Source organism: Bombyx mori, chromosome 17 (assembly GCF_030269925.1).
Source record: "Bombyx mori chromosome 17, ASM3026992v2".
NCBI classification, from domain to species: domain Eukaryota; kingdom Metazoa; phylum Arthropoda; class Insecta; order Lepidoptera; family Bombycidae; genus Bombyx; species Bombyx mori.
In genome coordinates, this window is record NC_085123.1 from 4256521 (window position 1) to 4271714 (window position 15194).

The 15194-nt window shown below is 36.0% G+C and overlaps 1 protein-coding gene across 5 annotated transcripts in view; it reads right to left on the minus strand.

The window, feature by feature from the left end:
• Window positions 1-3206: 3206 nt before the first annotated feature.
• The window catches only part of Glob1 (globin 1), a 34504-nt gene continuing 22516 nt past the window's right edge, over window positions 3207-15194 (minus strand). For 4 of the 5 annotated variants that reach the window (XM_012689996.4, XM_062673187.1, XM_012689987.4 and 1 more), the window contains exons 3-4: window positions 6045-6270; window positions 3207-4060 (exon numbers count right to left, since the gene is read on the minus strand). In XM_012689996.4, coding sequence (XP_012545450.1) covers window positions 3920-4060; window positions 6045-6270 — 367 coding nt within the window. In that variant the 3' untranslated portion in view covers window positions 3207-3919. The remainder of the gene's footprint in view (window positions 4061-6044; window positions 6271-15194) is intronic. The other variant, NM_001142611.1, reaches the window with a different exon arrangement.

Genomic DNA, 15194 nt, shown 5'->3' on the forward strand with positions numbered 1-15194 from the left:
TCCTTCGAATTTGCCAAGTAAACGATATGATGATTTTTAAAAGTTGCTACACTGATTTTATAAAGTTGTCGTTTGTCGCAAAACATAAAGATATGGCGTAGTTCAAAGCCATCAGCCCATTTCTAGCATGCTAAATGTTATCGTATTTTGAGTACGTGTTTTTCTTAGACTATAACAATCTATTTTAATTGTTTTGCTGACTCTAAAGTCCGTAACATACTACCGCAGCGCACCCCAAGGAAGGTGTGCCGCACCATTTGAATCACTTTCGCTTGAGAGTGATTCAAATTTTAAACTTATCAAGGGACCGCGTGAAAAAAAAAAACACCTACAGAACATTTATTCATTAATTACAAACGTCATTCCTTGTGACTTCCTCTCTAAAATCACTTAATTATTAAATATTTAACAAATTTACAATAGTGTTTTCCTCACTGCGGAATAAAACTATTTTAGTTAAATAGTTCCGAAGAGATTTTGTCGGTAGCCTTTTTCCCGAAATATCTAAACAGAATGTCTAAATATGTTTTGATGACATATTTTAAAGTGGTATTTATGATTAGTGTCATGATCAATAGATTCCGACCGAAAAATGGATTTTTCGGATGAGGGCTCCATAATGAATTTAAATACATATAGATAATAGTTTTAGGGCATCGACTTTCTTGAGATCCTATAAAATACGTTTTAATTATTATTTTTGTATGTTTTAAGCATGATAAATTATGAAATTTTATATAATCAATCATGTTAAATCGATATCAAAGTCAATAAATAATGTACAACCCAAAACAGACGGCCGAACTGACGTGACAATGACATTTGGCGCGCTAAACATGGCGGATTTTCGGCCTCATTAGACGGAGACGGAGATATTTACGTATATTCATGTTTCATTTTATGTACGCACTGAAATACTGTTATATTGTTTTCCTGCGAGTTAAAGTGCTGAGTAAGAACGAGATAGATATATGTTTATGTATGTGCCTTCAAAATGGGTGCTATTTATATAAGCAATTGTACGTATAGAACAATATGTCGTGTCCCTACTATATAGGTCTATGATCTTACAGCTCCAAATTGCTATTGTCTATGACTTATTTTCTTTTTTAAATTAATATTATTAGCGAACATTTTTTAAAATTTATCAATGTGAATTTTGCCACCAACCCATCAAAATAGACCCAATCATTGGCGGTATTTGAACAATGAATTAATTCTATGATCTAGACAGGCTAACCAGCAGATAGTCGTGCCACTAATGCCCTAATCGCAGACTGCATTGAAATACTACACCACAGTTTTGATGTCCACACAGTATTTCAACCGCATCCCAACATCCACTGACAGCCAAACCCAAGCCACACCTCGCCTAAGCCTACGGATGGCGAGTGGCAGTAATTTATTAAGCCGTTACTTTGTCCTAAATTCTCGTTTCGTTGATTAATAAATAAAAGAAAATGCCCGAATATGGATCGAAGTAGCATTTCCATGTTTTGCATTCTATTACAAACTAATCAAATAAGTTGTCCAATTAATTTGCATTTTTCCAAATACTTAAAAACTCGAATTTTGAAGAATACACAAAGGCGTGAGCTGGTTGGTCTAGTAAACAATAATGGCCAACATTTTTATTAAATTATTGCATTTTTTTTTTTTTTTTTTATTCCTTACATGGGTGGTCTATCTCACACAATCACCTGGTCCTACCACCAGTAATTACGCAAATTACAATTTAGCGGGTTTGATTTTTATTTCACGATGTTATTCCTTCACCGTGGAAGTCAATCCCTGAACATTTGTTAAGTACGTAGGTAATTCATTAGAAAATTTGCATACAAGGGGGAACGCATTCTGGGCCACTCACTACACCTCATGAAATGACCTTCAATTATAAGACCTCAAATATAATTGTGAATAGAATTCAATTGTGAGTACGATTCCCAATTATACCGTATTAAATAGCCTGTGCTTTATACTGGAATACGGTGCTATATAACGGTAGAAACAGGTTGGGTCGCGTAATCCTATCGCTGCGGGCTCACAAGACGCCTTAACACCGGTCAGTAGCTTACCTAAATTTTATTTATTGTTGGTTTCATTGTGATGTTATTTTTACATTGTTCAAGTCATTCGTGAACATGCGCTAAGTACATGTTTCATTAGTAAAATCGGTACTTTCCTGTGAAATATGAACATTGGCAGGCGCATCGCTCTATACCAGAGGTCGGCAAAGTGCGGGTACGGAGCCGCATGAGGCCCTTTGAACTATTGAGTGTGGCTCTGACACAAATATACTACGGGCTTGCCCGGCCTCTAATATTATCCGGCTGTGGACGAAAAAGCCGGTTAATAGTATGTTCGGTCATTTAATTAATTAATTAATTAATTTATTTATTTATTATTTCATTAATCGACATAAATCAGCACCCCTGATTTATGTCGATTATTATATATATTGATCGAAGCAGTATAGCATCTATTTTGTTTATGATTTGCAATAATAAATGTTTACTACATTTATAAACAGATTTGGCTCTCAATTTTTAAGTTTTTTTTTTTTTTATTGCTTAGATGTGTATACGAGCTCCGGCCCACCTGGTGTTAAGTGGTTACTGGAGCCCATAGACATCTACAACGTAAATGCGCCACTCACCTCGAGATATAAGTTGTAAGGTCTCAGTATAGTTACAACGGCTGCCCCACCCTTCAAACCGAAACGCATTACTGCTTCACGGCAGAAATAGGCAGGGCGGTGGTACCTACCCGCGTGGACTCACAACAGGTCCTACCACCAGTAATTACGCAAATTATAATTTTGCGGGTTTTACTTTTATTACACGATGTTATTCCTTCACCGTGGAAGTCAATCGTGAACATTTGTTAAGTACGTATTTCATCAGAAAAATTGATACCCGCCTGCGGGATTCGAACACCGGTGCATCGCTTCAACACGAATGCACCGGACGTCTTATCTTTTAGGCCACGACGACTTCAAAAGTCGTTTTAATTTGCATATTTGGATCTTTGGATATGTAATAAGTTTGCCGACCACTGCTGTATACAAATAGAATCGGTGCCTTGTTCTTTAAATTACCACTTTGAAGTCTAGTCAGAATATTTTTCACCATTTCATGTTTTTACATCGTAGTGAAAAGTCGAGTGTAGTAAGTTTTTGTCTGCAATATCAAATTAAAAACCATAGATCATTTTAAAATGTGTATTCGTTTAAATAATAATGAAACGACAATCTACATTTAAAAAGAAGTCACTAAATTATTAGATAATATAATGATATGCCAATATTTGAAATGAAAGGTAAAATTATAACTAAAAACTATTACAAATGCTATGTTCTAATTAACATACACTAAAAGTATGCTCGTAAAAATATTACATAAAATATCAATAAAATTATTATAAATTTTTGGTAAACACTTTTAAACTAATTTCTTTATTTTGAGGCCTATAAACCTATTTAACATTGTTTATATAATAATTGAATACAACAATAATGTAATGAATGTAAAGATTGTAAGATTAGGGTTGATACAAAAATAGCATTTGAAAATCGTACCTAATCTAATAGCACGAAGTAAGAATTATTAAAACAAAATAGAAACAAATATGTTTCTCATATATAAAAGTATTGCTTAAACTAAACAAATACATATTATGTGTAAAATGACGAAAAATTAAAAATATATAAGTAGGTTATTTAAGAAGTTCCTTAAAAAATCTTAGAGCGTTAAATTTGCCCTATGTTCCATAACAGATACTCATACAGCATAAAATCCATTGTGAAATTTGAATGCCCAATCGGAATAGCCTTTGAATGGAATTTGACCTCTAATTCTATACACACGAATTCAACTCTATTCATCCTTAATCATTACATTATATCGTTTGTATGTATCTGTTATCTTGTCTCTTCCGGGCTATTCAATGTGACAAATATATGCTTGTACCAGAATTCGACAGTCTTCCCCCACGCTGACAGTGTGGCGTCGTCCAAACGTAGTACATCTATGAACAGTTTCACTATAACTTCTTTTAGCTCCTGAAATGAGAAGGAAATGTTAATTTTTATTTTATTTGAAGTAGCACAGCTTGTCAGGACTGTACTGTCTATTATTGATGTCAAGTAACATCACTACATAGTATAAAACAAAGTCGCTTTCTTTGTCCCTATATTCGTATGTATGCTTAAATCTTTACGGATCCTCCCGATCCACTAACGGTGCTTCTAGGTACTTCAAGCACCGGTCACCGTTCTCGTCGAACCCGTCGCTTGCGACGAAGGGCTCGACGAGTAAATTAACTCCCAGACACAGCCCACTGAGTTTCTCGCCGGATCTTCTCAGTGGGTCGCGTTTCCGATCCGGTGGTAGATTCTACGAAGCACGACTCTTGCTAGGGTTCGTGTTAGCAACGTCATCAGGTTTGAGCCCCGTGAGCTCAATTACAAACGTTAGGGTTACGCTGAAATAGCCTCTCAAGGCTCTCAGCTTAGGTAGGAAAAAAATATCTTTAAAACTACGCAACGAATTTTGATGCTGTTTTTTTAATAGATAGAGTTATTGAAGAGGAAGGTTTATATGTATAATAACATCCTTTAAATAGTGAAGATATCAATAATTAATTACAGTTTCCGAGGCGAAGCGAGGGCGGGTCGCTAGTTACCTATAAGTCACGTCTTCATAATCTTTCCTTTAAAATTGTTGTTGTTAGTAGAAATTACTATTTTGGTAAAGTGTAAAACCTGTACTATACTGTTGGCAGAACATGTTTTTTTATATGATTGAGGGATTACTGGTGGTCCGGAGGCCTTTTCAGCTTCACCAGGACAGGTGATCGGATCGTTTGGAACCTCTGGGTCTGCGGAGGGACTTCGGTTCCCTCTGTATTTTGTATCGTATGTTCCATGGGGAGTGCTCTGAGAAATTGTTTAAGATGATCCCCTCATCTCCTTTTTATCATCGCACCTCCTGCCATCGGAGCAGAGTTCATCCACATTATCTGGAACCGCTGCGTTCATCGACAGTGCGTTTCCAGAGGTCTTTCTTGCCACGTACCATCCGGCTATGGAATGAGCTCCCCTCTACGGTGTTTCCCGAGCGCTATGACATGTCCTTCTTCAAACGAGGCTTGTGGAGAGTATTAAGCGGTAGGCAGCGGCTTGGCTCTGCCCCTGGTCTTGCTGAAGTCCATGGGCAACGGTAATCACTCACCATCAGGTGGGCCGTATGCTCGTCTGCCTACAGGAGCAATAAAAAAAAAAGGTGGGCGAGCAAGGGCTCAGCCAGGAGGGGCGGGATTTGCTAACAGCTATCGAACGTGTCATAAGCCTACACAATCAATAATATACCTATAATATTGCATATTTTCCAACCCGAAACAATTGAACTGTATAGTAACAACTTCCTCAATCGGACTTTTTGTGAAGTTCTACGATTTATTTTATTTTAAATGTTTTTATTAATATGTAACACATTTTCACAACATACTTTATAGGTATGAATGATAAAGAAAACTTCAACGTTAACCGAATTAATTTCAGTAGGTACCTATGTGATGAAAAAATTTACCAAACTTGATTTCAATGGAGTTTGATACCTCTATATTATGATTTAGTGGCTTAAAAGTTATTCTATTCCAATAGATTTCGACCAAATGTGTCAATGTGGTCGGCGGAATCAGGAGGACTTTAGGCATCGCCTAAAGCCGTAGAGAGTCGTCGTCGGTGTCATAATCTATCTACATATATTGTATATAAAAATGAATTGCCTGGACCGATTTGGCTAATTTTGGTCTTGAATTATTTATGGAAGTCCAGAGAAGGTTTGAAAGGTAGATAAATATGAAAATGCTAGGAATTAAATAAAAATAACAATTTTATTTTTCCTTTGATGTGTCCCCCGTCGGACGGATTCCTTTTGTTTTTTTTAAGTTTATTTTATACAAAAGCTTAGGTCTTTTATTTATCGATTGAGGCACTACGAAGTCTGTCGGGTCAGCTAGTTAAAGATAATTTAAATATTTACATGAAAATTCTTCTCCTTGATCTGTCGCCTCCTGTGAGATTCACCAAGTTTAGTCATCATGGCAGCAACTATCTCAGGTTGATTCAGATTGTTGACGGCCAAATTCAATGACGTCATTAAATTGATGACGTGCGCCTTGAACTGCGGGTTCTGCGAGTACTCCTCCTCGGGAAGCTTCCGGACCATTTTGAAATATTCTTTGGTGTCAGGATACGTGTTGAATAGTCTGTAATGGAAAAAATTATATATTTTTATTCCTTAATATATATTTTTCCCAAGGGTAGGTGAAATTGATCATGGCTCACTTAGTGTTACGCGATTACGTTAGGTCATGTTAATAGATGTCATAATGTGACTATCTCCAACCACGTTGCTACACGAGGCCTCAATTGAATTGATATGGCGACTGTTCCATCCTTCCACAATTTCACACTGGGCGTTCTGTTTTAATAGTACCTCATAGTTATAGATTCATCTCTCTCACACACTGCATTAAATTGAAGTTACGGCGTCGGAATGACAGATAGGCTTAAGTTATTCTTACTGCAAGCGTGATATCAACGAGGTCTGTTAGACCTCGTTTCATTTCGAGAGAGAGAGAGACATTTCGCTTAATACGCGACATTTATCTTTGTAATTACCTAAACGTTTTTTTTTTTGATGTTAAGTGGTTATTGGAGGCCAAAGACGTCTACAACGTAAATGCGCCAACCACCTTGAGATATAAGTTCTAAGGTCTCAGTATAGTTACAACGGCTGCCCCACCCTTCAAACCGAAACGCATTACTGCTTCACGGCAGAAATAGGCAGGGTGGTGGTACCTACCCGCGCGGACTCACAAGAGGTCCTACCACCAGTAAAAAGTCTGTGGGTTGATTCACTCGTCGAGCCCTTCGTCGCAGGCGACGGGTTCGACGAGGACGGTGACTGGTGCTTGGGGTACCTAAGAGCATCGTTAATTATAATTTTGCGGGTTTCTTCTCCGTTAGGCCACGACGACTTCAGATCAAGTAGAAGAGTATCAACAGTTCGATAATTTTAATTGAACTTCAATTAAGTTTCAATTCAAATAGCTGAAGAAGTTTTTGGTTATGATATTTTTCACAAATTTTAAACCGTAAATGGTTCTCCTTTAAAGTTGTAAAAATTGCGCTTAAATGAAATATTCTTTCACCCCTCGATATATAAAATGGAATAATACTTAAATAATTAGTGTTAATAGGGTTTACTATCGTCATTCATTTTGATTTGATTGAATATAATTTAGGGAGAGAGAGAGAGAGAGAGAGAGAGAGAATACACTTTATTGCACACCAAAACATAATTTACATTCAAAAAACAATCAAAAAAAGCAGATACATTTGTACAATAGGCGGTCTTATCGCTAAAAGCGATCTCTTCCAGACAACCGTTTAATTTATAGAAATTCTGGAAAAAATAAAAAAATATAGCAGGTATGTTGCGGTGTACTATAGATAATACATTATTATAGAAAAAAAATATATTTAGGTTAAGGTATAATTTAATATTTAGGTTAAGGATAAATACCGACAGTATGCAGTAGTGGCAAGTTGAATTGCTTGAATCGAAAGCAAAGGTTATCGGACGCCTCTCTGCTTCACAAGAGATAATATGATCGAGCGTCAGTAGAAATTAAATAGGTTATATTACGGGTAGTTTGAATATTTCAATAAATTTTGTCTCTATTTTCGTTAGCGATATATAAGTAATCACGCACCTAAGAGTAACAGGGATCTACCCATATTGTCATTTTCGGGTTTAATATGTGCATTATTCAAGAATTTGATGAGCGTTTTAGCTTTAGTTGTCCAACTTACTACAACTAATCAAGCTATTTTTTGGGGATCGTTAATTATAAGAAGCCTGTGTAAATTTACATTGTAATCCGAATTTCGTATCGGAATCTTTTTCGTAATATTTTCTTTTCACGTGTCACCAAGATAATACAAAAATAAAAACCTATAATAAACCTTTGTTAACTTGATCAAAATACATAAGCGAAGCTCAAATAAATATTAATCATTTTCCAAGTATACCATTTAATTATATAATAATTATGTTTTAGTATTTTTATATATATATTTTTTAATGTTTTAACTTCGTAGCAGCTCGATTTGTTAATTATAATAAATGTAAAAAAAAAATTCAGTAGCATTTAACTGAATGCTTGTTTCAAAATTATTCTCACTATCCTCACACCCATATAGTCTTATAATAGTTTAGAACGGTTTTTGTATTATTTAAATAAGAAAACTCTAACACTTCTGAACAACGATGAAACATGATTTCGAACGCTAATTCTAGCGTTCTATTCAAAACGCTAAGCGCCAGTGTAATAAAAGTGTTACAAATTAAAATTATACGACACCGCATATACGTAAACCAGTTTACGGCCTATTCGACGACTGCATCTGTTTCAGGTCTTGGCCATAAAACCTGACAGGTTATAGCCGTTATGGCGATGCGAGTTTATTGAATGAGCGAAAATGCTTAAAACGTCCTGAGCGGCAACGCAGACGTCATTCGGTAAAATCTTCATGAATAAAATCTTCATTTGCGGTAGGCAGCGGCTTGGCTCTGCCCCTCGCATTGCTGAAGTCCATGGGCGACGGTAACCACTCACCATCAAGTGGGCCGTATGCTCGTCTGCCTACAAGGGCAATAAAAAAAAGATTATATTTCATCATAGCAGTTAGTGTTATTTAGTCAGTAAGTATCTACAGTCGGCATCATTGCGCCACTTTGAGAAGGCCGCACGACATGAGGACCCTCTTGTCGTGGCCGCTGGAAACTACATACCCGATCCTGTAGACCGAATGGTAAATAGTCGACGTCGCCCAAAACACGTCATTACGGACCCTTCCGATCCATTAACGATGCTCTTAGGTACCACAAACACCAGTCACCGTCCTCGTCGAGCCCGTCACTTGCGACGAAGGGCTCGACAAGCGAATTAACTCATAGACACAGCCCACTGAGTTTCTCGCCGGATCTTCTCAGTGGCTCGCGTTTCTGATCCGGTGGTAGATTCTGCGAAGCACTGCTCTTGCTAGGGCCAGTGTTAGCAACACTCCGGTTTGAGCCCCGTGAGCTCACCTACATGTTAGTGCGAAGCTGAAATAGCCTCTCAAGGCTATCAGCATAGGTAGGAAAAAAAGCGTGGTGAGACTCCCGAAATATTAACATTACGTTTGTAACTCTTTCATGAAAATTCATTTGTGATAGATAGTTTGGCACAAGTTTTTTTTTAAATGAAAGTTAGTAGAGTAAGGACGTATACGCCACATTGTAATGTTATACTTACTACACGGTGTGTTTTCCGGGATCAATCTGAGTGCTTATCGCCCCAACTAAGTTAATTAGGACTGTTGGAACATTGGGAAAATAAATAAATTCGTGACTAAAATACTGGTTCAGTTGTTCCTTGGTAATTGTCACACGGTGTATTCTCGTAGTCGTGGACAGAATAGTTTATTGAAATCACAAGAAAAATATTTGTTAGGCGATCGGAAAGTTCAAAGTTAGGAAGACGAGAATACGATCTGTTATCGATCGTCGCAAATAATATAATGACAATAAAAATATAAAGATCAAACCGTAAAAGTACCGTAATTATTTATATCTACCACTCGAGAAAACTGAAGAAAATCGATACCAATTATCCTTATTTCGAAATCATGAAATACATTATTTTGGTACGTACACTTTTCATTCATATTGCACATCCAGTGAGTGAATTAGTCGTTGTTTTTGTGTACTTGACTGAAGGGGATGGCTCGAAAGCAGACACACTGTAATGAGTAAAAGTCAAACAGAGAGTTGAAAGACGCGAGTGTGTCAACAACGGATGCGTGTGTAATGACTAGGTTGGATATATCTTTATGAGTTTTTGGGGTGGTTGTTACATTTTGTTGATTTCCATATTATATTTGTCTAAAATGCTTCACTTTGTGTCACACTGAAGAGTAGGTAGGGCGTGAGATCGTCTACCCATTTAGTACCTCTGAATAACAATCATAAATCATCATGTAAGACCTTTTGGGCTCTTAATTCATAATTCAGTTTCCCTACTTAAAATGCGTTCAAATACAATATATAATATATATATATTAATATTTATTATTATTTTTAATTATTTATTATTATATATGAATATTTCAGCATTTCCTTTGTTTTTGTTTTCAAATAATTATTTTTTATTTACAAAATGTTTGTATGCCCGGGAATTATCTATAATTTTCTTAATTAAGTAACTTTTAATACTGCAACTAGTGTTTACTTTTACATGTTACGCGCACCTTTTATTGGCAGAAATTTAAGATATGTAGCTTTGTTGTTTTAAATTAAAAAAAAATGAATATATATATTTATAGTGTTAGTATATTTTTACTACATTATTTATTATTGTTTAGACATGTCTTAAGTTACCGGAGCCACCGCTTGACTTGAGACATGAGGCCTAAGTCTTGATTTTGTAGTATAATAGCTGTCTCATCCTTCATATCAGAGCGAATGACTGTTATTCTGCTGAAAAAGCCAAGGTATTACCTAACCATGTGGGCTCATAAGACATTCACAAGAGTTGCTCGCTCCGGCCATTTCAATATTGTAATAATTGTTATGTTATAATACTCATTGCAAAATTAATATTTAAAAAAAATCTAATATTAAAAAAAATAATCTAATATTTAAAAAAAAAAGAGACATGCCCGCCGAGTTTCTTGCCAATTCTTCTCAGGACGGAGGCTAGTTCTTGTGAATTGGCGGTAGTTTTTTTGACGTTCAACAAGTATGTACTTTCATTTATGTTGAATAAATTTTTTTTTGATTTTTGATTTTGATTCTAACTCCATTAAAATAATAATAAAATGTTTCTATCGTAGTGGCACCTTAGGTACGACCAAACGACTTTTTAATACTTTCGAATGATCACGAAGACATTGTTGTTCTTTTTCGTTTTGAGTATATTGTTAGCTGATGTTTTTTCATCTTCAATTCATCTTCAATTATTGTAACGAGACACTTAATTTGCTCTAATTTAGATCAATAAAACTGATCAATAAGATTTCATCATCGCTTTTATAGATGTCGGGTTTTACTGACGGCACGGAATATTTTATTTTATATGTTATTAGCGACCCGCCCTCGCTTCGCTTCGGAAACTGTAATTTATTATTGATTTCTCCACTATTTAATGGATGTTATTATACATATAAACCTTCCTCTTCAATTACTTTATCTATTAAAATAAACCGCGTCAAAATCCGTTGCGTAGTTTTAAAGATTTAAGCATACATAGGGACAGACAGATATAGGGACAGAGAAAGCGACTTTGTTTTATACTATGTAGTGAATAGATGACCCGGCTTTAAGTGGTTTCAAGATGTCGTTGATATGAGATCGTATATGTCACCAGACATTCTGGGATGTGAGGTCGAAATATCAATTTTAAGTTCAATGTAACTTACCAGTTCAGTTTTTAATTGACAAAAATTTTAATGTTGTAGTGTTTTTTTCCTTACCATACACTGGTAGCCTATGGGGTTATTCTAGCTACGTGCCGACGGGTAGGTGAGCTTGTGGGCTCAACCAGAGAGAATTTGCTAACACTAGCCCTAGCAAGAATAGTGTTTCGCAGAATCTACCACCGGATCGGAATCGCGACTCAAGGCGAAAAAAGAAAGCCCTTATACATATGTACATACATACAATATTTTTGCGCATCCGTTTAGTTGATTGATTTTACTACTTGAACTCTTTTAATGATTAAAACAACGTTAGTCTTGTCTTATCATTCTGCTTTACTTTCATGATTGTGCATTTCAGTATGGAAGCAAGAATAGTGCTTCGCAAAATCTACCACCGGATCGGAATCGCGACCCATTGAGAAGATCCGGCGAAAAATTCGGTGCGCTGTGTCTGTGGGTTAGTTCGCTTGTCAAAATATTCGTCATAATCGACAAGTTCGACGAGGTCTGTGCTTGAAGAGCCTAAAAGTACCGAGAGTGAATTCGGGGATGCTTCGGGCGACGGCAGTTTTGCGTTGCCTCGACGCCCGGTTCGGATATTTAATTAGCGTCGACCACGATAAGAGACATCGTGTCGCGTCGCTTTGTCGAAGTAGCGTTCTGACTCTACCATAAGATACTTACGTATCGGTTCTACATTTAGATCGTTATCAAGATCAACATTGCTAACGTGCCACGCTGCTCCGACGGCTATCCTGCAGAAACGGGAGTGGATGACCTGGAGACAGTTTATGTGTATGCGGGCAACGTTAGTGAACACTACATTTGCATAGGTTATGATGGAAAATATTATGGCTTGGTGTAATTAATGTGATGGTTTAGAAATTATGTAATACTTTAATAACGGAGTTGAAATTAATGGCCAAATGTCAGAGCTCGTAATAGTTGCGAGATAAATTTTATTCAATTTTCATTAACTGAAACCTGACTTTGTTTTTTAATCGGCTTGAAAAAAGAAGGAGGTTATCAATTAGATTGTATTTTTTTCATGTGTGTTAATTTCAGAACTTTTTTCTAAGTTAATCAATTTTGAAGATTCTTGCATATGTAATTAATTGATGACTACACTGATGAAATTGTCATTTTATTTTGTTTAAGTTTTTTCTTACTTAAGTTCTTTTTTGGTAAAATTTCTATTTTGGGATGTAAGCGTTCCATATTTACTTTTATGTAAGTCTAAAGATCATAGAAAATCTCAACGGACATAATCTATTAATTGTTCGATTGATGGCGCATTAGCGATTTTTTTGCAAGAACTCATGACCGTGTCTCAAGAATTTATTACAATATACCGAAATGGAAATGAAAAATAAACCAATAAACATTTTTTTGTATCAATTAGATCCGAAATAATTGTTTGGCCTTTGCAACTCTGCAATTAAATTCATTAACTAGTTACTACCTACTACATAAAATGTTTTTGTTCGGTATTTCGTTAAAGCAGTTTATAATCCAAATTCGTATATCAAGGTTTACTTGTATACGTGGCTTGTCGATTCGGCCAAACTGAAGTACTTTCGTATCGATAAAATATTGTGTCGTGCTGATTGTTAGTGGAAGAGAAGTAGGGGAACCGTTGAGTGGTATTTTGAGGGTTTCGTAATGTTATTTCAATTAACGACTTCATCGTGTTTTCAATAATTTAAGAGTGTTTTGCCTTTTGAATATACTATCGAAGATAATTGACTTGGAAAAAAAAAAGGCTAGTTTTTCAGTTTAATTCTTGTCCCAATTTTTTGCCAATTTTGTGGAGAGAGAGAGAGAGAGAGAGAGAGAGAGAGAAAAGCGTTTTAAATTATTCGGGTCTACTAAATTATTATTTATGATGTATTTAGATTAATAGTACGGAAAAGTATGTAATGGTAGGAATTATAAATGTACCGTGATCACCTAGATGAGCGGTTAACCTTGTAAACCAAAAGAGACAAATAGGTAGATAACATACAATTAAAATTTAATCAAAGAGCCTTTTTTTAACATATATTTTTGTTGCTTTGTGTTTCAAAAACGGTGGAAGGACCACGCGGCCGATGCGCGTGACTAAATAACCACCTCTACTGGAATGCCAGTCGCAACCGCTTTACGAGAAGCTGAGGACCGGACGAGGTGGAAACAGCTCACGAGACAGGCCACGGTCAAGTTTCAAGGACATGACCTTCAGTAATGAAGAAAGCGACGAAGAAGAAGAAGTTTCAAAAATGTTTAGTGGTCTCTTACAAGTCAAGATTTTTTTATTTTTTTTATTGCTTAGTTGGGCGGACGAGCTCACAGCCCACCTGGTGTTAAGTAGTTACTGGAGCCCATAGACATTTATAACGTAAATACGCCACCCACCTTGAGATATAAGTTCTAAGGTCTCACTATAGTTACAACGGCTGCCCCGCCCTTCAAACCGAAACGCACTACTGTTTCACGGCAGAAATAGGCAGGGCGGTGGTACCTACCCGTGCGGACTCACAAGAGGTCCTACCACCAGTAATAATAAGTAATATTCCGTGCCTGAACTAAATATTTCGGGGAAGAGCCGTAGCCGTAGAGTTAAAGAGCCGCAAAAGGCTCCCGAGCCGCAGGTTGCTGATTACTGACCTAGACGAGTACCACTCGATCTCTTCTCCTAAAAGACGATTAAAGAATTCGCCGAGAAATGAGCAGCTTTTTCCCAACATCTATTATACCAGCGTATTGCAGTATTGGTAGAGCGTATTGTAAGGCCTCTTCTTGGATAGGTAGTGACTTATTTTTACTGTGAGGCAGTCATGCGTTCGGTTTGAAGGATGGAACAGCCTTTGTACAAAACAATTGAGATTTTAGCTTCATATTTTAAGGTGGGTGAATTAAACTGCGATCTCTGAGCCCTCCGGTACTTATTTAGTACCATGTGGATTCCACAAAAGTTTTTAACGTCGGGAGGCTAGGTTACTGTAGGGAATTGCAATTGAGAATTTTAGTGGAATGTTTAGGGAAACATTTCTAGATTAGCCGTAATTTTCCCCGATTCTTGAAGGTTTATGATCAGCTACTTAGTAACCGCAGTTGATTTATAAGGTCGCGCTACTTCGGTAAGTACGGCAACACATAAAATTTTATGACTTTTGTTCGAATGTTGAGTTCTCGATCGGTACTTACGTTTCCTATATGTTTGTTCGGAATACCTACAATTTGGTTAATATTATTATATATTTGAACGCGTATATAAGTAATCAAAAGTTGAGATGGTAATTAATTGTTTTAATAACTAATAATTTATTGCAACAGAAAATAATATTGTATTCGTTAGTACCAAGAGAATCATTATCACATAATTGCTTCTATTAATTAATTAATTTTCATTTGTCAATATAATTTAAAGATTATAATTACGTTTGTGCATTAATTGAACGGAAATTATCTTCGTAATTGTTTGAGAGCGTTCACTTCAATTTCAATATGCATGTATATATATAATTCATTTGGAGAAATTTAACAAAAAAACAAAAATGAAATAAAACCGAGAATATATTGAAACTATTTTAAGATTAAAATCCTTTCAATTAAAATAATATTACGTAATTATTTTCCGGATCGGGGATAGAGGTAAAGTTCTAGATAAACGTGTTAAAGT